Source organism: Tauraco erythrolophus, chromosome 11 (assembly GCF_009769465.1).
Source record: "Tauraco erythrolophus isolate bTauEry1 chromosome 11, bTauEry1.pri, whole genome shotgun sequence".
NCBI classification, from domain to species: domain Eukaryota; kingdom Metazoa; phylum Chordata; class Aves; order Musophagiformes; family Musophagidae; genus Tauraco; species Tauraco erythrolophus.
In genome coordinates this window covers 11278883-11302197 of record NC_141475.1, presented here as the reverse complement: position 1 = coordinate 11302197, position 23315 = coordinate 11278883, and the positions used below count along the sequence as shown (strand labels likewise).

The following is a 23315-nucleotide window of genomic DNA, read 5'->3' as shown; positions in this document are numbered from 1 at the left end:
CAAGGAAGGAGGACACAGTTAGGCCTGAGAACACCACGTCCTAACCGCCTGAAGGAGACGGGGACTCCTACGCCCCAGAGGCAGCTGCCCAAGGCACTGCCCACCCACCCGACAAGACCCTCCTGACTTCAGCTTGTCTCACCAAAGCGACGTGCAGCAGAGTTCCAGCCGGTGCTGGAGCCGGGCTCGGAGGCGGGCACCCGGGGCAAATCGAGCTGGGCAAGCAAAGCAGCGGCCAAAGAGGCTGCGCCCCTCCTTACAGGGGGCTCGAGCCGCTGCCTGGACTGCAAAGCGCCTGGGACTCCAGGGCACTGGCCGGGCCCTGACTTACAGGGCAGCCCTGGTCCCAAAGGCCCACGGAGGCTCCTTCTCTCCGTTTCAGGGGCCCTCTGACCCGCACCCCGCTAACGGGGCGGTCACCCCACACAGGCTGCCAGCAGAGCACAAAGGCTCCCAGACCCGGACCCTGACTACAGGCGGGTCGACACCCAGGGAGCCCCAGAGCTCGGCCTTTCCCCGCAGCCACAGGAACGAGGCTCAGCAGCCAGGCAGTGGAGCTTCACGGCCAAAGGCCGGGGCCCCAGCCTCGAGGCCAGGGAGGGCACACGCCCGGCCCCACGCGTCCTGGCCCCGCGCCTCCGAAAGGCCGGGGCCAGAGATACCCGCCTGATTACAGGGGGTCCCTCCAATAACCTCCCGCCGAGCGCAGGGGGCACGCACAGCCCTACTTACAGGGCGGCCCCCCTCGGCTCGGCCCTCCCAACAAGCTCCACGGAGCCCGAGGCTCCGACCCGCGCCCGACTTACGGGCCGGCCGTCCTGGCTGCAGCACAACACCACGTCTTCGGGAGCCCAGGGAGCGACCTCGACCCCAACTGCGGGGAGGTCACCCCGGCCAAAAGAAGTGCCAAAGGCGGGCCTGCGCCCCCCGGCACAGCTCTTCCTCAACCTGCACCCTCTGAAGGGCGAGGGAGGGCTCGTTCCTGTCGGCTGGCTAAAGCAGCCTGCCCAGCCCTGCTTACAGGGAGCTCGGGCTGCTCCTGGGCACAGAGGGCTCCACGGCTCGTGACACACGCCCCGAGTACAGGGCTGTCATGCTGGCAGCTCGCCAGCAGGACAGGCAGCCGCACAGGCAGACCCAGGCCCTGACTACAGGCGGGTCGCCTTGCCCACACTACGGCTAAGCGGCTTCGCTCCGTCCTTCGAAAGAAGGGGCAAGCCCGGACTCTGTCTCCGCTCGCGGTCTCCGAGGGGACCCCACTGTTGCTGCCCAGAGCCCTTCTCGCCCTCCTGGGAAGTTTAAGCTAAGCACGCTGCAGTAATTTTAACAGGGGCCTAAACAAGAAGCTCATTTGCTCGTTCGGTCACACGGACGCAGACAAAGACAAAGACACAGGCACACACACACAGAACTTTCCAGAAGAGAAAGAGAGCTCTGTTCAGCCAATGTCTGGGGAGCCATCCCTACCCGCGAGCAGGAGAGGGGAGCCGCAGACCAGCCCCCCAGGCTGCATGGAAGCCACAGAGGCCTCAACATGCCAAGGGGCTTCACGGGTGGCCAAGGGGCAAATGCCGTGACACGCCCCAACTCCGGGGGGTCACGCTGGCCATGCCACCAGCAGGCAGAAAGCCGCTGGGGTCGGGAAAAAGGCCCTCCCCTGCCTACAGGGTGGGCTTGGGGTCCAGAGAGCTCCGTTTCCCCCTCGGGTGCGGAGACGGTGGCGCTTACCCTCCTTACAGGGTTGCCACTCTCTCCGGGCAGCCAAAGGAGCAAGATGGCAAAAGGCCAACAACAGCAAAAGCAAAGACCGAGCCCTGGTTACAGGGAGGTCGCCCAGCGCCAAGCCCGCCAGGGCACCCCAAAGGTGCCCGCGATGCTCTTACGTGACCGTGCCCTGGTGACGACAGGGAGGTCCCTTTGCCCCGAGGTGCCTTTCTCCTGCCCCCTTTTCAGCCCGGCGCCGCTCCTCTCCTGGCTCGCTCTTGCCTCGCCGTTCCACACCATGCCTCTTGGTTCTTCTCCGCCGGCAGCTGCCAAGGAAGGAGGACACAGTTAGGCCTGAGAACACCACGTCCTAACCGCCTGAAGGAGACGGGGACTCCTACGCCCCAGAGGCAGCTGCCCAAGGCACTGCCCACCCACCCGACAAGACCCTCCTGACTTCAGCTTGTCTCACCAAAGCGACGTGCAGCAGAGTTCCAGCCGGTGCTGGAGCCGGGCTCGGAGGCGGGCACCCGGGGCAAATCGAGCTGGGCAAGCAAAGCAGCGGCCAAAGAGGCTGCGCCCCTCCTTACAGGGGGCTCGAGCCGCTGCCTGGACTGCAAAGCGCCTGGGACTCCAGGGCACTGGCCGGGCCCTGACTTACAGGGCAGCCCTGGTCCCAAAGGCCCACGGAGGCTCCTTCTCTCCGTTTCAGGGGCACTCTGACCCGCACCCCGCTAACGGGGCGGTCACCCCACACAGGCTGCCAGCAGAGCACAAAGGCTCCCAGACCCGGACCCTGACTACAGGCGGGTCGACACCCAGGGAGCCCCAGAGCTCGGCCTTTCCCCGCAGCCACAGGAACGAGGCTCAGCAGCCAGGCAGTGGAGCTTCACGGCCAAAGGCCGGGGCCCCAGCCTCGAGGCCAGGGAGGGCACATGCCCGGCCCCACGCGTCCTGGCCCCGCGCCTCCGAAAGGCCGGGGCCAGAGATACCCGCCTGATTACAGGGGGTCCCTCCAATAACCTCCCGCCGAGCGCAGGGGGCACGCACAGCCCTACTTACAGGGCGGCCCCCCTCGGCTCGGCCCTCCCAACAAGCTCCACGGAGCCCGAGGCTCCGACCCGCGCCCGACTTACGGGCCGGCCGTCCTGGCTGCAGCACAACACCACGTCTTCGGGAGCCCAGGGAGCGACCTCGACCCCAACTGCGGGGAGGTCACCCCGGCCAAAAGAAGTGCCAAAGGCGGGCCTGCGCCCCCCGGCACAGCTCTTCCTCAACCTGCACCCTCTGAAGGGCGAGGGAGGGCTCGTTCCTGTCGGCTGGCTAAAGCAGCCTGCCCAGCCCTGCTTACAGGGAGCTCGGGCTGCTCCTGGGCACAGAGGGCTCCACGGCTCGTGACACACGCCCCGAGTACAGGGCTGTCATGCTGGCAGCTCGCCAGCAGGACAGGCAGCCGCACAGGCAGACCCAGGCCCTGACTACAGGCGGGTCGCCTTGCCCACACTACGGCTAAGCGGCTTCGCTCCGTCCTTCGAAAGAAGGGGCAAGCCCGGACTCTGTCTCCGCTCGCGGTCTCCGAGGGGACCCCACTGTTGCTGCCCAGAGCCCTTCTCGCCCTCCTGGGAAGTTTAAGCTAAGCACGCTGCAGTAATTTTAACAGGGGCCTAAACAAGAAGCTCATTTGCTCGTTCGGTCACACGGACGCAGACAAAGACAAAGACACAGGCACACACACACAGAACTTTCCAGAAGAGAAAGAGAGCTCTGTTCAGCCAATGTCTGGGGAGCCATCCCTACCCGCGAGCAGGAGAGGGGAGCCGCAGACCAGCCCCCCAGGCTGCATGGAAGCCACAGAGGCCTCAACATGCCAAGGGGCTTCACGGGTGGCCAAGGGGCAAATGCCGTGACACGCCCCAACTCCGGGGGGTCACGCTGGCCATGCCACCAGCAGGCAGAAAGCCGCTGGGGTCGGGAAAAAGGCCCTCCCCTGCCTACAGGGTGGGCTTGGGGTCCAGAGAGCTCCGTTTCCCCCTCGGGTGCGGAGACGGTGGCGCTTACCCTCCTTACAGGGTTGCCACTCTCTCCGGGCAGCCAAAGGAGCAAGATGGCAAAAGGCCAACAACAGCAAAAGCAAAGACCGAGCCCTGGTTACAGGGAGGTCGCCCAGCGCCAAGCCCGCCAGGGCACCCCAAAGGTGCCCGCGATGCTCTTACGTGACCGTGCCCTGGTGACGACAGGGAGGTCCCTTTGCCCCGAGGTGCCTTTCTCCTGCCCCCTTTTCAGCCCGGCGCCGCTCCTCTCCTGGCTCGCTCTTGCCTCGCCGTTCCACACCATGCCTCTTGGTTCTTCTCCGCCGGCAGCTGCCAAGGAAGGAGGACACAGTTAGGCCTGAGAACACCACGTCCTAACCGCCTGAAGGAGACGGGGACTCCTACGCCCCAGAGGCAGCTGCCCAAGGCACTGCCCACCCACCCGACGAGACCCCACCGCCACAAAACCCTCCTGACTTCAGCTTGTCTCACCAAAGCGACGCGCAGCAGAGTTCCAGCCGGTGCTGGAGCCGGGCTCGGAGGCGGGCACCCGGGGCAAATCGAGCTGGGCAAGCAAAGCAGCGGCCAAAGAGGCTGCGCCCCTCCTTACAGGGGGCTCGAGCCGCTGCCTGGACCGCAAAGCGCCTGGGACTCCAGGGCACTGGCCGGGCCCTGACTTACAGGGCAGCCCTGGTCCCAAAGGCCCACGGAGGCTCCTTCTCTCCGTTTCAGGGGCACTCTGACCCGCACCCCGCTAACGGGGCGGTCACCCCACACAGGCTGCCAGCAGAGCACAAAGGCTCCCAGACCCGGACCCTGACTACAGGCGGGTCGACACCCAGGGAGCCCCAGAGCTCGGCCTTTCCCCGCAGCCACAGGAACGAGGCTCAGCAGCCAGGCAGTGGAGCTTCACGGCCAAAGGCCGGGGCCCCAGCCTCAAGGCCAGGGAGGGCACACGCCCGGCCTCACGCGTCCTGGCCCCGCGCCTCCGAAAGGCCGGGGCCAGAGATACCCGCCTGATTACAGGGGGTCCCTCCAATAACCTCCCGCCGAGCGCAGGGGGCACGCACAGCCCTACTTACAGGGCGGCCCCCCTCGGCTCGGCCCTCCCAACAAGCTCCACGGAGCCCGAGGCTCCGACCCGCACCCGACTTACGGGCCGTCCGTCCTGGCTGCAGCACAACACCATGTCTTCGGGAGCCCAGGGAGCGACCTCGACCCCAACTGCGGGGAGGTCACCCCGGCCAAAAGCAGTGCCAAAGGCGGGCCTGCGCCCCCCGGCACAGCTCTTCCTCAACCTGCACCCTCTGAAGGGCGAGGGAGGGCTCGTTCCTGTCGGCTGGCTAAAGCAGCCTGCCCAGCCCTGCTTACAGGGAGCTCGGGCTGCTCCTGGGCACAGAGGGCTCCACGGCTCGTGACACACGCCCCGAGTACAGGGCTGTCACGCCAAACAGGCCACCAGCAGGCAGAAAGTTGCTGGGGCGGGAGGAGAAACAACCCTCCCCTGCTTACAGGTAGGGCAAGGGGTCTCCAGGCTGCATGGAGGCCAGAGAGGCCTCAACACGCCAAGGGGCTGCACGGGTGGCCAAGGGGCAAATGCCGTGACACGCCCCGACTCCAGGGGGTCACGCTGGCCAGGCCGCCAGCAGGCAGAAAGCCGCCGGGGCCGGGGAAATGGCCCTCCCCTGCCTACAGGGTGGGCTTGGGGTCCAGAGAGCTCCGTTTCCCCCTCGGGTGCGGAGACGGTGGCGCTTACCCTCCTTACAGGGTTGCCACTCTCTCCGGGCAGCCAAAGGAGCAAGATGGCAAAAGGCCAACAACAGCAAAAGCAAAGACCGAGCCCTGGTTACAGGGAGGTCGCCCAGCGCCAAGCCCGCCAGGGCACCCCAAAGGTGCCCGCGATGCTCTTACGTGACCGTGCCCTGGTGACGACAGGGAGGTCCCTTTGCCCCGAGGTGCCTTTCTCCTGCCCCCTTTTCAGCCTGGCGCCGCTCCTCTCCTGGCTCGCTCTTGCCTCGCCGTTCCACACCATGCCTCTTGGTTCTTCTCCGCCGGCAGCTGCCAAGGAAGGAGGACACAGTTAGGCCTGAGAACACCACGTCCTAACTGTATATCTGCAGAAGTAGGTAGTCCCGGAGCAGCAGTCCTTTCATTCTGTGTTCCCTCTTCAACGCGTATCAAGTATAAGTTTTACTTCATCCATGCTCCTCTCCTCTCTTTCCCTGTCTCCTTGTCTCATTCCATCTTTCTAGCTCATTCAATGCAGAAAACATTTTGCTGAATTCACTATCAACTATTTGTTGATATTATTCTCCCTTCCTCCAGGAGTATTATGTTCATATAATTGTCTTCAACCTGAGCTTTATAACTCTAAATAATGGAAAATACCATTGCTAAATTATTTAGAGTCAATCCCTAGTAGGATGATAGGGATTTACTTTCATTAAAATCCCTCTCCATGACCCTCTTTTTGTTCTTCCTATAACTTAGTGCCTAGATCCAAAACAACTACTCAAACGGACAATGCTTATTCAGCATGGCCTGCTAAAAACGTTCTGTGTTCCCTCTTCAACGCGTATCAAGTATAAGTTTTACTTCATCCATGCTCCTCTCCTCTCTTTCCCTGTCTCCTTGTCTCATTCCATCTTTCTAGCTCATTCAATGCAGAAAACATTTTGCTGAATTCACTATCAACTATTTGTTGATATTATTCTCCCTTCCTCCAGGAGTATTATGTTCATATAATTGTCTTCAACCTGAGCTTTATAACTCTAAATAATGGAAAATACCATTGCTAAATTATTTAGAGTCAATCCCTAGTAGGATGATAGGGATTTACTTTCATTAAAATCCCTCTCCATGACCCTCTTTTTGTTCTTCCTATAACTTAGTGCCTAGATCCAAAACAACTACTCAAACGGACAATGCTTATTCAGCATGGCCTGCTAAAAACGTTCATCCTTTCTACTGCTTTCAGCACATTTGACATCATAGCTTCTCCCCCAAAAAACCTTGCCAATGTCTTCTGTGAAGTAATTCAGATGTTGCCCTTAAACATGTTCACCCTGTTCTATCTGTTCTCAATATTACTCTTATAAATGATGGATCTGCTTTCTGGAGCTTTCTCTAACCTGTCAGTTACCTCAAATTTGCTATTTGAAAATATTGTTTCTGTCCCTCTTTAGAAACCTAAGGCTTTCTCTTGATAATGTTTACCCTGTCCTTTCTTAGGTGCCTCAGAATTTCCATAAAAATTGTGTGGTCGGTACCTTCAAAATTACCTCAGTTATTCCTTCCCAAATGACACTTCTGTGCCCTCTACTTTACCTCAGATTTTCCTACAAAAACACTTCTTTTGTTCCCTCTAAATTACCCCACTTTTTCAGCTAAAAATGTCACCTCTATCTTGTCTAAGTTATCACAGATTTTCTGGCAAAAATGCTGCTTCTGTTTTCTCTGAATTATGCCAGAATTTCCTTCAGAAATGCTCATTTACCCCTCTAAATTACCGCGGATCCACCCATCTGAAAAAGGTTATTTTGTTTCTTCTAAATTACCTCGGCTTTTCCCCAAAAAACGTTCATTGTGCCCTCCCTAACCTACCTCAGCTTTTCCCTCAAAAATGTTCATTCTGCCCTCCCAAACTTACCTCAGCTTTTCCCCAAAAAATGTTTATTCTGCCTTCCCTAACTTACCTCAGCTTTTCCCCAAAAAACGTTCATTGTGCCCTCCCTAACCTACCTCAGCTTTCCCCCCCAAAATGTTCATTCTGCCCTCCCAAACTTACCTCAGCTTTTCCCCAAAAAATGTTTATTCTGCCTTCCCTAACTTACCTCAGCTTTTCCCCAAAAAACGTTCATTCTGCGCTCCCTAACTTACCTCAGCTTTCCCCCATAAGTGTTCATTCTGCTCTCCCTAAGTTACCTCAGCTTTTCCCCCCAAAATGTTCATTCTGCCCTCCCAAACTTACCTCAGCTTTTCCCCAAAAAACATTCAGTCTGCCCTCCCTAACTTACCTCAATTTTTCCCTCCAAAATGTTCATTCTGCCCTCCCCAACTTACCTCAGCTTTTCCCCCAAAAATGTTCATTCTGCCCTCCCTAACTTACCTCAGCTTTTCCCCAAAAAATGTTTATTCTGCCTTCCCTAACTTACCTCAGCTTTTCCCCAAAAAATGTTTATTCTGCCTTCCCTAACTTACCTCAGCTTTTCCCCAAAAAACGTTCATTCTGCGCTCCCTAACTTACCTCAGCTTTCCCCCATAAGTGTTCATTCTGCTCTCCCTAAGTTACCTCAGCTTTTCCCCCCAAAATGTTCATTCTGCCCTCCCAAACTTACCTCAGCTTTTCCGCAAAAAACATTCAGTCTGCCCTCCCTAACTTACCTCAATTTTTCCCTCCAAAATGTTCATTCTGCCCTCCCCAACTTACCTCAGCTTTTCCCCCCAAAATGTTCATTCTGCCCTCCCCAACTTACCTCAGCTTTTCCCCAAAAAACATTCATTCTGCCCTCCCTAACTTACCTCAGCTTTCCCCCAAAAGTGTTCATTCTGCTCTCCCTAAGTTACCTCAGCTTTTCCCCCCAAAATGTTCATTCTGCCCTCCCCAACTTACCTCAGCTTTTCCCCAAAAAACGTTCAGTCTGCCCTCCCTAACTTACCTCAGCTTTTCCCCAAAAATGTTAATTCCGCTCTCCCTAACTTACCTCAGCTTTTCCCCCAAAAACATTCATTCTGCCCTCCCAAACTTACCTCAGCTTTTCCCTCAAAAATGTTCATTCTGTCCTGTAAAAATTACCTCAGATTTTACCTTCAAAACGTCCCCTCTCTGTCCCTTCTAAGTTACTTCTTTCTCTCCTATAAAACTCACTTTGTTCCCTCTGAATTACCTCAGCTTTTCCCTCAGAAATTTCACCGAAACACTGTGCAGTCCTCTGAGGCAGCTGCCCAACGCTTCCTCCCTCTGCCCCGTGTCTAACAGCCCCAGAGTGACTCCAAGACCCATTCTCAAACCCCGCAAAGCGCACCCCGGCCGCAGGTGTTTCAGCTCGCGTGGCTGCCGTCCCTCTCGCCGAACCGCGCAGCAGGTCGGCCATCGCCAGCGCGGTTTCAAACCTGGCGCCTCCAGCGGCTGACGCGCCCGAGGCGGCGCCGCGGACGGAGGGCGGGCGGGCGCGCACGCGCCCGGCTGAGGGCGAGAGGCGTGCCCCCTGCGGGGCGGGAGCGCGGGCGCCGGAGGCGGCGCGGTGCCTGGGCGGGCGGGAGGGCGGGCGGCCGCCGCAGCGACACGCGGGGCGCGCGCTGCCCTTTCTGGGATCCTCCAGGCACTCAGGGCTCCCTCAGCAACACACGGGGCACCCGCCACCCCTTTTGGGACCTTCAGGGCACTCACAGCTGCCCCAGCGACACGTGGGACACCTGCTGCCCCTTTTGGGACCCTCAGGGCACTCACAGCTGCCCCAGCGACACGTGGGACACCTGCTGCCCCTTTTGGGACCCTCCGGGCACTTATGGTCGCCTCAGCAACACGTGGGGCACCCCACCAGCGCTCCTGCCCAGAACCACTCTGCACATGTGCCACAGCTTCTTGCCAGAAGCCCACCCTGCATCCTGGCACCTTGTCTGTCCCTGCTCTGCCCCACACTGCTGTCACACCTGAGTGCTCTCTTCCCACCCACTATCTCAGCCCCAGCACCTCTCATCTCCTTTCCACCTGCTCTTCCTAGCTAGGCCCTGATGGAATCCCTCTGTTTTCTCCAGCCAGCCCACGGCAGTCCAACTCCAGAGCTTGACTTAACACAAGAGGCCCTCTCATTTCCTTTATTTATTTTTTTGGAAGTACTCAAAATAAGCACTATGTGCTCTCATGTGATTTCCCCAAGTTTTTAACCACATGCACCTACTGAAGATGATTTTTACATAAACACATCCATCAATCTTTTCCACATTTGTGCTGCTGTTTTCCCAGAACAAACACTTGAGCAGTATCATTCCTCCATCAGTAATAATTCCAAAGGGAATACGCTGTTTTGCGCTGGAATGTGTGGTCAGAAGGAGCTATAAAAGTTGAAGAAATAAGGCTAGTTTGCTATGCATTTTTAAGCATTTCTTTTGTAGATCTCTCTGATCTTTCCACCTGTACAGAGGTTCTCACAGTTAGCAGAAAAACATCTGTTTCCTTCTAAACAAAGTCCTAGTCAGACTGCAGCCATATGGATAATCCCCCAAGGGTCCTACCTGACTGGGCAGCTACTGCAGTCATTTTAAGGGGCAGGGAAAACAGCCAGCAACAAATGCCAGCAACCTTGAGTCAGATGAGTCACCAGGGCTAAACCATCTCTGCTTATAAAACTTACCCAAGACTCTCTAACACCATAAGGCTAGCTGCCAGCTGTACCCTTCAGCTTGCTCAGGTAGCTACAGACAAGAAAGCTTTGAGCATTGAGTCAGTGTACTTTGAACATCAGTGTGGCATTTGAGTCCCCCTGCTCCATCATCTCTCCTAGCACAGCAGGTGGGAAAAGGGATTGCACAGAGGCTTTGCAGACCAGACTGACAACAGTACACAAAAGGCAGGCTGGGATTATATTGCAGCCTGGTGGGTCAGGTGGTGAGCTACCTAGTGATGTCTGATCCAGGGCACTTGTGACTTCAGTTTCCAATACCCAAGAGCCTCAAGTGGAACACTTCTGAGCAAGGCAAAGCAGCACCCTCATAGCCAATTCATGATTTACCTTCTCTAGAGAGTCTTGGCACTCAAGAGTTTGATCTGATGTTTAGTGAAACTGGAAGCTCATATCCAGGCCTCGGGTGCCTGCTACCACATTAGAAATACTGTGCCAACATGAAAAGCTGTATCAGTGTAAGTTCACTCTGCTGATTCAGGTGTGTTCCAGTATTATTCTTTTTTTGAAGGAGGAAACTTTGTTCCAGCAGGTTTATGACAGATGCGCTATCATCTGTGCTCCTGCAGCTGACACAGCCAGCACATACAGCTCTGCATGTGCCAGCAAATGGAATTAAATCTGTTCATGCATTGGTCTGGGCAATGCCTTCATTGCTAGGGGATCCACTAACATGTGGATCCAGTACTAATCAATGCAAAACAGCAGTCTGCTACAGCTCTACTCTGAAAAGGTACTAGAAATTTTGTTGAAAGGGCACAGTCTCAAGGCAGGAGACAGCTTTATAGCAGGCAATACCCAGGTACCAGCAATAACATGCAATGCCAAGTCTGGCAGAGCAGCTCTCTCCAGTTTTTTTTTCTAGGCTTTTCATGGTATTATTTTATGCCCAGTGTGCCTCAAAAGATACACCTGTGCCTGCAGCCACTGAAGAGGCCTCTGGCCAGGCAGGCTGCCCAGAAGGTTCCTGGCCCACATTCCAAGGCAGACTGGAATCAACCTCCCACCCACCACTTGGCACTGGGAGCCCCTTAGGGCTCCATGGCTGCTCAGGAAGGGGCAGCACAGGCAATGCAGCCCTGACACCCAGCAGACATGCAGCTCAGCTCCAATTCACCCACTCAGTCCTCCAGAGCAGAACCACTTGGAGAAGTTACACAAGTGTTTATCCCAGAGTAAGCACACCAACAATTGGCCTAAATAAAGCCAAAGTAAGCTACTAACACAGGCTTAACCACCCAAGGCACATCTCAGCACTGCAAAGCACCTCCCCCACATTAGACTCTGCATCCTCCAGGACCATTTATATCACCTGACAAATCTGGTCCAGAAAGCAAGCCACCAGCATAACATGAAAACTCAGAGCAGCTGCTTCTCCAATCTTACCAAACAAGAGGAAAATTTATCATTGTGGTCTGTTGCTATGTTAAATTATAGGGCAGACCAGCCTCCCTTCAGCAGTTTCCTAGCCTTCCCCAAAGGTCTCCCAAGCTAGAAAGAAGAGACAGGACTCTACAAAGATGTGCCAACGCTATTGTTGAACGGTGGTCCTCCGCTGCCTTTTAAGTCACTCACATTTGCCCAGGCACTAAGCCATCTGTTTTTCAACAACAGGCACAACATTGCTTAGGCTAAGCAGAGCTTGAAGCACCATCCCCTTGTACCCCTTCCATGAGCTACCTCACTTTCCGGCTCAGGCACAACTGTCCCTGGCAGTACTTCCAGGATCACCCAGCCTCAGTAACTCTCCCTCCGCATTGTAATTATTAACTCAGAACTAGAAAAACTCAATGAACACCCAACCCACCCTATGTAACCACTGAGATAAAACATAAGCTTATTTTGGAAATCCACAACCCCAAAAGATACTCTAGGAACTTTTACTGTTTCTGAAAACATTTACACCCAGCCTCTAGCCAAATACCTGTAGCTGCCTGTTAGTCTCTGAAGCTGTAATCCTGAACATACTGAAGACCCTTCCACCACCTCTCAGCTCCCCACACCAGACTGCAGCACAGCAGAAACTTCTGTCTTCTCCTGTGAAGCTACTTATAGGGATCCTAGCTGCATCCCTGAGGACTGTGGGCAGGAGCCCTCATTGGCAGCACCTGAGGGGCAATTAACAGCAGACGGGTGCAGCCCAGCTTGATTTCTTGAGTAAATCCATTAACCCTTGCATTTATATCATTCTGGAGTTGAATTGTAAACAAAATATTTTAGGCCCTTTACAAGCAAAAGCATTGTCACTTGTCACAATATATAATGACTTCCTGTGACCAGGAAGTTATTGCTATTGTGTAGTCACCTCCTCGGTGTTTTTTAAAAAAGAACTTATCAAGAAGCCCCTCTTCTCTACCCTTCCTGTGCAATGGTAGGAAAAAAATGTGGAAAAAAGATTTTTGCTATCTCTTTCTAGCTCTATGTTTCAAGCCTGCATCCTTTGTCTTCCTGCAGTTGGATTTGTACTTTTCCTTGCCTTGAAATTCCTGGATACAAAGCATTGGCCATTCTGAGTATCATCATATTCTTCTAGATTGCTAAAACTGAGCCCTCTGAGATACTCCAAGTACTGAAACAAGATTATAAAACATGAGATTATAAATCTTATAAAATAAGCTTATGAACATGAGATTTTTTTTTGTTAAAAAAGAAATTGTGATTTAACTTCATATGCTGGCTTAGAAGTTCTTTTGAACAAGTATGTTTATCAGCTTTTTATTGCAAGGATAAAGCCAATCATTTGACTGTGTTTACTATGTTTATTTACAGATAAACATAAACTATGTTTATTTACATAGCTCTTTACTCTGCCAGCAGTGGAGGGTGTTTGTGATGAGTCAGTCATAACATGACATGTCATTTTACTCTTTCCATGGGATAGATGTGGTTTTAATGTTGTGATTTTTTTGATGTTGTGAATCTCTGTTTTGAAGAGATTCAGATTTCAATCAAAAATTATGTCCAACAAGATACTCCAAAAAGCAACGTTTAGGATCATGAGCACAATCTAGGCTAAGGCTAGGAAATAGTATTGAAAACATTCGTCAAAATACCTGTCATTGGAATCTATGCAGCTGTTATCCAGGGGAAATATGCATGTTTCTGTGCATCTTATTCTGCAAGATTCCTTTTCTTTCTTGCTATTTCTTAACTTGAAGGAAGTACTTATAGGTCTTTCTGAAGTCACATGTTACTAAACTCAAAAAAAAAAACCCTGAAGAGCAAGTTATTTGCAACCAAAGGAAAAGCTGAAAGTTCTGTAGGTGAAAATCAGAGGCAGGGACAGATAGATGCGCAAAATGAGAAAGGTAGGGAAGAATTAGACAGAAAACATGTACTGTCAGAGGAAAACATTGCTACTATAATCATGCATGCACACAGACACAGGGGAAGGCTCTGCTTACATACAAATACATACTTAGCAAAAAGGAGATTTATTAAGCATCATAAACAATGTAATCTGCTCTTTCCTACAAGAATGGTAAATAAATGTTAGGAACCAAACCACAGCCTATTTTAACGCAATTGCTGTCTGTGCTGGCAGGATAGGGCTACATTTCTGAGAATGTATTACAAATAAATCACAAAAAGCTCCACTGAAATGAAGCAAAGCCTTGTAAATATGGATTAATCAAGCGCAAAGGGCCAGCAAAGACTGCCCCGAAGTCTCCATGTGTCCTCATCATGCAAAGCAATGACTCGATAGAGTTAGCTTCTTCCTCCATTCCTCTTGCATGTGTCCTCCTTACATTAATTGCTTTTGCTGTGGAAACACATGAGGGAAATTCCACTGAAACCAGCTGAAAGAGTCAGAAACAGCTTTAACAGGGGGAGAGGAAGAAAACAGTTCCCTAACCTGCACAGGTGATTGTGAACACAGTCCCTTGCACCTTGCTGTGTGTATTTAATGGCTTTCCATGATAAAGGTGGTCTGTGTTACTGAGGTGAGTCAGTTAGTGTGGTTGGTTAACTCTTTCTAGTGCAGTATTTTAGGAAGCCTAGGGTGCTATGACTCTCTCAGTGGTAAAGCTGCATGATGCAGGTAAGCTAGTGTGCATGGAGGGATGTGGGGGAAGAAGTATGATGTCAGTATCCCTGTTTTTTCAGCCCCTGTATTATCTCTGGGGAGTAGTGGGCAAACTGATATTCTGCTATGAAGTACCAGAGGATAGCATTACTTTTTAGAATCATAGAATTGTTTCGATCGGAAAAGACCTTTAAGATCATCAAGTCCAACTGTTAACCTAGCACTGCCAAGTGCACCACTAACACATGTTCCTCAGCACTGCATCCACACGTCTTTTAAATATCTCCAGGGATGGTGACTCAACCTTTTGCTGGAGTGCGCTTGTGGGAACCAGTGTAGTGCTGCTGTTTTCCCTAACATGTTAAAAGAAATGCATTTTCCAAGCTGAAAGTCCTATGTTTTGTTTATGGACTGCAGTCCATTCATAGGGTGTGTTTTGATTAATTTTTTTTAATGATTCATGGGTTTTCAGGGTTTGGCCTTGTCTTCTGTGGTAGAGTAGATAGGCAGGAGTGCTTAAATAGAAAAAGCAAGGGCATGTTATTCGCTTTGATGTGCTAGTGCGCATGCTTACATACCATACAGAGAAGTGCAGTACGTCAGAGCTTTGGAACTCTAAGAGCAAGAAAACGATTCCAAGATGTGGTCTGGTATGATGCAAACTATCTCTGAAAAAATAGTTTTCAAAATATGCTGGAAGTATTAGTTATTGACTGTTATTTCTGCTGGACGAAGGACACGAATCTGTAAATAAAGTTTGAAAATAGTTCTGGGACGCTTACTGAATCCCCTTGAAAACCAGGGAAGAACAACCAAATCTTATTGTATCTGCAAAAATCAGTTGTTATTGAAGAGAATTTTCCCAAGATGAATGGAACACATTTGAATATGCTGTCTGCCCACCTGCTGTGGACAGGACATGGTATGAATGCAATGAAGCTGTGTTGGAAAGTTCAGATTGGACATTACGAAAATGTTCTTCACTGAGAGGTTGGTCAGTCACTGGAAGAGGTTCCCCAGGGATGTGATCATGGCACCAAGCCTGTCAGAGTTCAAGGAGCATCTGGACGATGCTCTTAGTCATATGGTGTAGTTTTAGGTAGTCCTGTGAGGACCAGCGAGTTGGACTCGATCCTTACAAGTCCCTTCCAACTTGAGATTTTCTATGATTCTAGGACTATCTCCTGCTTTTACCCTCAAATCCATGTTCCTTTGTGCAACACACTGCAAGTCAGGCGGTGGTTATCCTACATCAATACATCATTCCACTTACATGTGCATATCAGTGTAACACTTGCCAAGGGAAAGAATGGGGCAGAGCAAATTCATGTTATTATTTAATCTTAATAACCTTGCCCAGTATGTGCAAAATGTGTAATTTAACAATGGTGCTACATATAGACTGTGCACCAAAATGCACTCCCATGCCTGCAGAAGGACAAGCAGAGGAGGTTTAGGAGCTATCCTCTTGCCACAGGACCCACTGCCTTTTTAGCACGTGCAGTGCAATACGTGTGTATGGTGGTGGTGCCCTCTGCCCGCAAAACACACCTCATCATTAATGACAGTCATGATAGCTGATCTTAGTATGCTTCGAGGCCACAATTCTGTCCCACAGCTCCGTGGCATGGGCTGGGGGAAATATTTCTTGTCTCTCTACTTGTTGAAGATGGAAGTAAGTTTGGTTTCTAGTTAGCTTTATCTCAAGGTATGTATAACGGATTTATTTTCAAAACAAACATTTTTTGTCATGATAAACTACAGCGTGAAGTACAGGAAAGAATGAGATTATATAGGTTATTGTTATAGTGCAGATTATCTTTCCTTCTCAATCCTTGTGTCTTGCCAGCTAGGCTCTGCTCCTATGTTACAAGTTGTCATCCTGTGTTTGGTAAATGCCTTTAAATAATGCTGTGTTTTATGGTGTTATCCATAGGGAAACACTGAGAGGGTGGCTTGCAGTGCTGCCCGTTGTCCTTTCTGGGCTATCCATGTTTTTCTGCAACTGGTTCAGGGGAATTTTTCACCTTTTGAGCAGCTAAGTTCTCACCTCGAATAATTGTACAACCATGATCTCCCTGACAACAAACTTTTTAATGCAGTTGTGTTAGAAAAGCCTCTAACTTATTTGTTCCATATTTGGACCTACATAAATCCAAACAAAAGCATAATTTTGTGTTGCATTTCAACCTTAAAGAGTCAGTATGAGTGTGGCTATCGCACTTTCACCTCTGACCAGCTGGGTGACAGCCCGCTCTGGCAGCGCCAGCAAAGGGCGGACTAAAGATGCACTGCACGGAACAGCCAGAGTCACCTGTCCAGAGAAACGGCCCTAGGAAAAAACAAACAAAAAAACAAAGCAAACCAAACCGAAGATAAAACCTACAAGTAGATCCTCTCTCCTGAACGCGGAGATGAATTAGGGCCATTTTGAACTGTCCTGGAGAGGGCAGCATTGAGCAATTTATTTTTTGGGCTTGGCTTGAAACACTTGTTTCCTACTTAAGAGGTAAAAACTTACGTCTACGGTACGTTTCAGCCGTGTAAACTGCAGATCAAGTTGAATATTCAGTTTAATTTCGCATATAATGGTTCGGTGAAATATAGTTAGCTGCTTGACGCTACACGGGGAAAACTCATCTGGGGACCTTTCCTCGCCCACCCTGCCGCACGCCACGGAGGCGGTGACAAACCTCCCGCTCCTCGCCAGGTCCCCCGCCGGGGAACGACCGCCCCGGCAGCGCAGGGGACCCGCCGCTCCGGGCCACGTATCAGCCGGAAGCGTGGCCGAGGAGCGGGACGAGCCCCAGCCCGGCGGGGAGCGCACGCACGCCGAGCCCCCGGCCCCGCCGCTGGCCCCGGGCGGCGGAAACCGCCCCGTGTCCGGCAGCCGCGGCTCCCCTCGCGGCTGCCTCGCACCAAGAGGCGGCGGCGGCTCCGCGCTCGGGCCTGCCCTGCCGCGCAGGGCCGGCGACAAGGGCGGAGGGAAGGGAGGCGGGAGGAGGTTTTCTGCCCCGCCGGGCCCGCCGCGGCGAAAGCCGCCACACTGCAGACGCTGCCGGCGGCAGCTATAAATAACACGCCGCTGAATGGCGTCTACGCCTCCTTACTACGCGCCGCGCCTCAGCCTGGCCGGGCACCGCCCCCCGCCGCCGCCGTGACGGACAGGCGGCGGCACCAATGGGGGCGCGGCCCCTGGCGGGCGGTGCGGCGCGGGGCCGGGCCCGGCGGTGGCGGCCCCCGCGGCCGCGCTGAATGAGGGCAAGGAGGGAGGGCGGGGAGCGCCGGGGCGGGCCGCGGGGCCGCGGCGCTGGGCTGGCCGGGAGCCTGGCGGCGGCGGCGGCGGCTCCGGGGATGGTCCACGCACTGGCGCCGTCACGTGTTGTTCTCCTTGGAGTGAGCCTGAGCGGCGGCGGCGGCGGACGAAGGGGGCTGGACGGGCGAGCGCGGCCCCCGCCGCCTGTTTTGGTGCGGGGCGCCGGGAAACTCCGTGAAGAAGCCAGCGGAGAGGGAGTCGCCGCGGCGGTGCCCACTCCCCCGCCGGCCTGGGGCACGGGAGGGCGCCGCGCCGCCGGCTGCTGAGGCGCTGCCGACTGGAATGAAGAGGAGGAGGAAGAGAGGATGTTCCTTCGGCACTCGGGCTGCGTCCCCTCCCGCCGCTGCCGGGCTGCGCCGTGCGTGGAAATGGCACTTTCTCTGCCTAACGAGATGGGACTGAATGGGGTCGCCAGCCTCCTCCGCACGCTCGAGCGGGAGAAGCAGCAGCAACCTCAGCGCTGATATTTGGGGAACGGGGGGGTTGTGTTGTGGGCGGCTTTTTTTTTTTTTTTTTAGTGTTCTCTTTTTTTTTTTTTTTTTTTTGAGAGGGGGGAGGGGGGGGAAAGACGCGTGTATTTTTGGGTGCAAACCCCGGACTTTGCAAAACAATCTCCGCCCCCAAGAGGATATTTAATCTGCAACAGAAATCACTACTCGCGGGGGCAAACTTGAGACGGGGAAGGGGTGCGGGGAGCGGAGGAAGGGGACCCCCACCCCGCTCCCGGCCCCGGCGGAGCCCGACCCCTGCAAGGGAAGATGCGTTTCTCTTTCCCGGCGGCCGCTCTTGGGACGAGACTTTCGTCTGGACTGATCGGGACTGGACTTTTAAAGGACGCGCTTACCCATCTAAGGGCGATTTGGGCATAAACAGCAACACAAACTCTGATTTGGTGCTGGAAGCTGCCTCTGCCACTGAACAGCTGCTCTCACCCTGCTTCTGTCCCTCCCCTGTCCCGTTCTCAAAAGAGGATCCCGAGCTATTTTGCTTTTTTCTTTTTTAATTGTTGTTGCATGAATTTTATTTTAGGTGGTTGTCTTTTCCAGCTGGCTTGGCTGTTTTGGGGTCCTGCAGACTGCTAGCTGCAGTAACAGCTCCACTGCCTCTCGCCATGGCTAGTCCCACAGATAACAACGAGGGCTTCTTCTCAGATGTCAGAAAGGTGGGTTACTTGCGCAAACCCAAGAGCATGCATAAACGCTTTTTCGTGCTGAGGGCAGCCAGCGAGTCTGGACCTGCCCGGCTGGAGTATTACGAGAATGAGAAGAAATGGAGACACAAGTCAGGGGCCCCCAAGCGCTCCATCCCACTAGAAAGCTGCTTCAACATCAACAAACGGGCTGACTCCAAGAACAAGCACCTGGTGGCCCTCTACACCAAGGACGAGCACTTTGCCATTGCAGCTGACAGCGAGCCCGAACAGGAGAGCTGGTACCAAGCGCTGCTGCAGTTGCACAACAGGGCCAAGGGCCACCACCACCTCCATCACCATCACCACCACCACCACAGCGATGTCACCTTTGGAGGCAGCAATGCGGGACTGGGGGAAGCAGGTGAGGACAGCTATGGTGACATAGCCCCTGGCCCGGCTTTTAAGGAAGTTTGGCAAGTAATTCTGAAGCCTAAGGGCCTAGGCCAGACAAAGAACCTGATTGGCATCTACCGCCTGTGCCTGACTAACAAGACCATCAGCTTTGTGAAGCTGAATTCAGATGCGGCTGCTGTAGTGCTGCAGCTGCTCAATATCCGCCGCTGTGGCCACTCTGAGAACTTCTTCTTCATTGAGGTGGGGCGCTCGGCTGTGACTGGGCCCGGTGAGTTTTGGATGCAGGTGGATGACTCGGTGGTGGCGCAGAACATGCATGAAACCATCCTGGAGGCCATGCGAGCCATGAGTGAGGAATTCCGGCCCCGCAGCAAGAGCCAGTCCTCCTCAAACTGTTCCAACCCCATCTCCGTGCCCCTTCGCAGCAGGCACCACGTCAACAACCCTCCACCCAGCCAAGTGGGGCTCAGTCGCCGGTCCAGGACTGAGAGTGTCACGGCCACCTCTCCTGCCAGTGGCGGGGGTGGAGGTATGAGTGGCAAACCCAGCTCTTTCCGGGTTCGAGCGTCAAGTGATGGGGAAGGTACAATGTCGAGGCCTGCCTCTGTGGATGGTAGCCCAGTTAGTCCCAGTGCCAGCCGGACCCATTCGCATAGACACCGTGGCAACTCCAGGCTCCATCCTCCGCTCAACCACAGCCGGTCCATCCCAATGCCTTCCTCGCGCTGCTCTCCTTCAGCCACCAGTCCGGTCAGCCTGTCATCTAGCAGCACTAGTGGCCACGGCTCCACCTCGGACTGCCTGTTTCCACGAAGGTCTAGTGCTTCAGTTTCTGGCTCCCCTAGCGATGGCGGATTTATTTCTTCTGATGAGTATGGTTCCAGCCCATGTGACTTTCGCAGCTCTTTTCGCAGCGTGACTCCAGATTCGTTGGGACACACCCCACCAGCTCGAGGTGATGAAGAGCTCAACTACATCTGCATGGGGGGGAAGACCACCTCCTCTTGCTGCAGCCTGGCAGCCCCCAATGGCCACTTCATCCCACGCACCTGCCACCTGCAGCAGCAGCCCCGCTACCCTAGTACTCCGTGCTGTCCCCGAGGTGGTAGTGAGGAGGTTGCCGACTTGGAGAAGGCATTCAGGAAGCGGACTCACTCTGCAGGCACTTCGCCCACCATCTCCCACCAGAAGACACCCTCGCAGTCTTCTGTGGCCTCCATTGAGGAGTACACAGAGATGCTGCCTTCTTACCCCTGTGGTGGCAGCCGTCTGCCCTCCTACCGGCACTCAGCCTTTGTGCCCACGCATTCGTATCCAGAGGAGTGTCTGGAGATGCACCACCTGGACAGTGGCCATCATCGGACCAACTCCGCTTCTCACACGGACGATGGCTACATGCCCATGTCACCTGGTGTAGCTCCTGTGCCTGGCGGCGGGGGGCCCCCCAAGGGTGGGGACTACATGCCCATGAGTCCTAAGAGCGTGTCGGCCCCACAGCAGATCATCAACCCTGGAAGGGGGGGCCGCCACCCTCCAGCCACAGTGGACTCCAATGGCTACATGATGATGTCCCCCAGTGGCAGCTACTCCCCCGATGGCAGCTCTGCCGGCTATGGCAAGATCTGGACAAATGGTGCCGGCCACCACCTGAAACTCTCAGTGGAGAGCAACGAAGGGAAGCTGCCCTGTGGTGGCAGCGACTACATCAACATGTCCCCAGCCAGCGGCTCCACCACCAGCACACCGCCCGACTGCTACTTCGGGGGCGCTGGGCAGCCCAGCGTCGAGGAGGCCGCCACCGTGGCCCACCACAAACCCATCTACTCCTACTTCTCGCTTCCACGCTCTTTCAAGCACGTGCACCGGCGGGGTGGCAGCGGGCTGGTGGTGGCAGGCGAGGAGGGCAGCCCCCAGCCCCGAGTCGCCCTCGGCTCCGGCCGTCTCCTCTACGCCGCCGAGGACTCGTCGTCCTCCACCAGCAGCGACAGCCTGGGTGGTGGCGGTGGTGGTGGCACCGAGGGCGGCCCGCCGCCGCAAGCGCAGCACCCGCGCAAGGTGGACACCGCCGTGCAGACCAGGGGCCGCCTGGCGCGACCCACGCGCCTGTCGCTGGGAGGCCCCAAGGCCAGCACCCTGCCGCGGGCCCGGGAGCAGCTCCCTCTCCTCCTGCCCCCGGAGCCCAAGAGCCCCGGCGAGTACGTGAACATTGAGTTCATCGCCGGCGAGAAGCCGTCTTTCCCCTCGGCCGCGCTGGGGCTGGGCTTGCCGCCGCCACCGGGCAACGAGGGCGCCGAGGAGTACATGAACATGGAGCTGGGGCCGCCGCGGGCTCCGTGCCCCACCGGCTTCGCCGCCGCCCGGGCGGCTCCCGCGGCCCAGCCCGGCCGAGGTGCGGCCCCCGGCGGCCGGGACTACGTGACGATGCAGCTGGGGGGCTCCGCCGCCGCCGGGGGCTCCTGTTCGGACTGTGCCGACAGCCCTTCCCCCTGCTCGCCCGCCCTCTTGCTCAGCTACGCCGACGTGCGGGCGGGCCGCTCCGTCCCCGAGAAGCCCCCGCCGGCGGCCACGACGACGGCTTCCCCGGAGCTGCCGCGGCCGCCCGCCGAGCTGTCGGCGGTGCCGCCGCGCTCCTCCTCCCTGCTCGTGGGCCCCGGCGCGGGCAGCGCCTTCACCCGCGTCAGCCTCAGCCCCGGCCGCAACCACAGCGCCAAAGTGATCCGCGCCGACCCGCAGGGCGGCCGGCGGCGGCACAGCTCCGAGACCTTCTCGTCCACGCCGAGCGCCGCCCGCGGAGCGGCGGCCGGCGGCGGGGGGCTCGGGGCGCCCTTCCTCTGCGGCGGCGCGGGGGGCGCCGAGGAGGTGAAGCGCCACAGCTCGGCCTCCTTCGAGAACGTCTGGCTGCGGCCCGCCGCCGGGGAGGCGGCCGGCGCCCCCGCCGCACGCCGGGAGTCCGGGGCAGCGCCTGCCGTGGAGAACGGGCTCAACTACATCGACCTGGACTTGGTGAAGGACTTCAGTCACCGCCGCCACCACCACCTCCCCCCCGCTGCCGAGGGCGCCGCTCTGCCGGGGGGGAAGCAGCCGCCGCCGAAGCCCCCGGGCCAGCCTCGCGGGAGCGGCCACTCCAGCGACGACTTGAGCGCGTACGCCAGCATCAGCTTCCAGAAGCGGGAGGAGATGTAGGAGCCGGGCGCCTGCCGGGGAAGGTGAGCCAGGGCGGGGCAGGGGGAGCCGCGGCTCCGCGCAGGGTGTCGAACGGCCCCGGGCGTCTCTGTGAGGGGAGAGGGATTAGGTGGGTGCCGACGGGCGGTGGTCCGAGGCTGCTTGTTGTCGTTTCGTGGGGACAGCCAGCTCGCAGAGCGTGGTACGGCAGGGCAGGCTGGCGGCGTGGGTGTGTGTCATCCTCCCCCGGGGAGGCTTCGGGACACGGCCGCAGCCCGAGCAGCAGTGGCTGTGAGACGTCAGGTTGGTTTCGTTGTGTATTTTGGCCTTAATATCTGTAGCATGTTTTAGCGGCAGAAGCATCCAGGAGCACAGCATCCCTGCAGTGTCCCAGCTGCTCACCCTCACCTGCACTGGCCAGCAGAGTTGCTTCCAAACTGTGCTTGGATGCTGCTGTTCAGACAGGGGTATGACACTCTGCTTACCCTGTTGCCACGTTTCTTTACTTTTCAGAATCAGGCATGCTTCAAAACTGTGTGTAGGTGGGGAAGGAAAAGTGAGTTAGCTATAGCATAGAGCTGGAAGAAGGAGACTCCCCTTGTAATCCTAGTTTGGTCAGTAATCACGCTGTGGCCAAGGGTAAAGCAGTCACCGTGTCAGCTCTTGTTTTCCCATGTTCAAAACATGGCTAACGGCTTCTACCTGACAGGGACTGGGTGAGTGTTAATCCAGTTTTGTTTGGAAGGTGCTTTGAATTTGAAAACGGACTTCAAAGCTTTCAGAGTATTCTGTCACTTGTGTTGGCAGCTGATACTAAGCATGGCTGTCCTGTCCTCACGCCAGTGTTACAAACTGCGTAAGAAACGGGCTGTGGGAACTGTGTCTTTGGCATTGACTGATGTGTTCTATTTTTCCATGAAGCTTTTCATTTTTAATTTGGGAAAAACTTCTGCCAGGCTGTTGCACGTTGATTACAGGCATGGAAGATGAGTAGGAGCATTGTTGCAAGCAATGTGAGGTTTCTGCTACGTGGGAACTTCATGCCACACATAGCAAATATCTTATTTAGAGCTCGTAAAGTACAGTGCACCTGTGTGAGTTCTTTCATGAAAGGTGAAGACCACTTCGG

At 55.2% G+C, this 23315-nt stretch overlaps 1 protein-coding gene across 1 annotated transcript; it reads left to right on the top strand.

Moving 5' to 3' along the window:
* Window positions 1-18589: 18589 nt before the first annotated feature.
* Window positions 18590-22207, top strand: IRS1 (insulin receptor substrate 1). The gene has a single exon (XM_009989384.2). The coding sequence runs from the start codon at window positions 18590-18592 to the stop codon at window positions 22205-22207; it is 3618 nt and encodes a 1205-aa protein (XP_009987686.2).
* The last annotated feature ends 1108 nt before the right edge of the window (window positions 22208-23315 follow it).

Coding starts and splice junctions, on each gene's coding strand:
- IRS1 (XM_009989384.2), top strand. CDS start 18,590: ATGGCTAGTCCCACAGATAACAACGAGGGCTTCTTCTCAGATGTCAGA.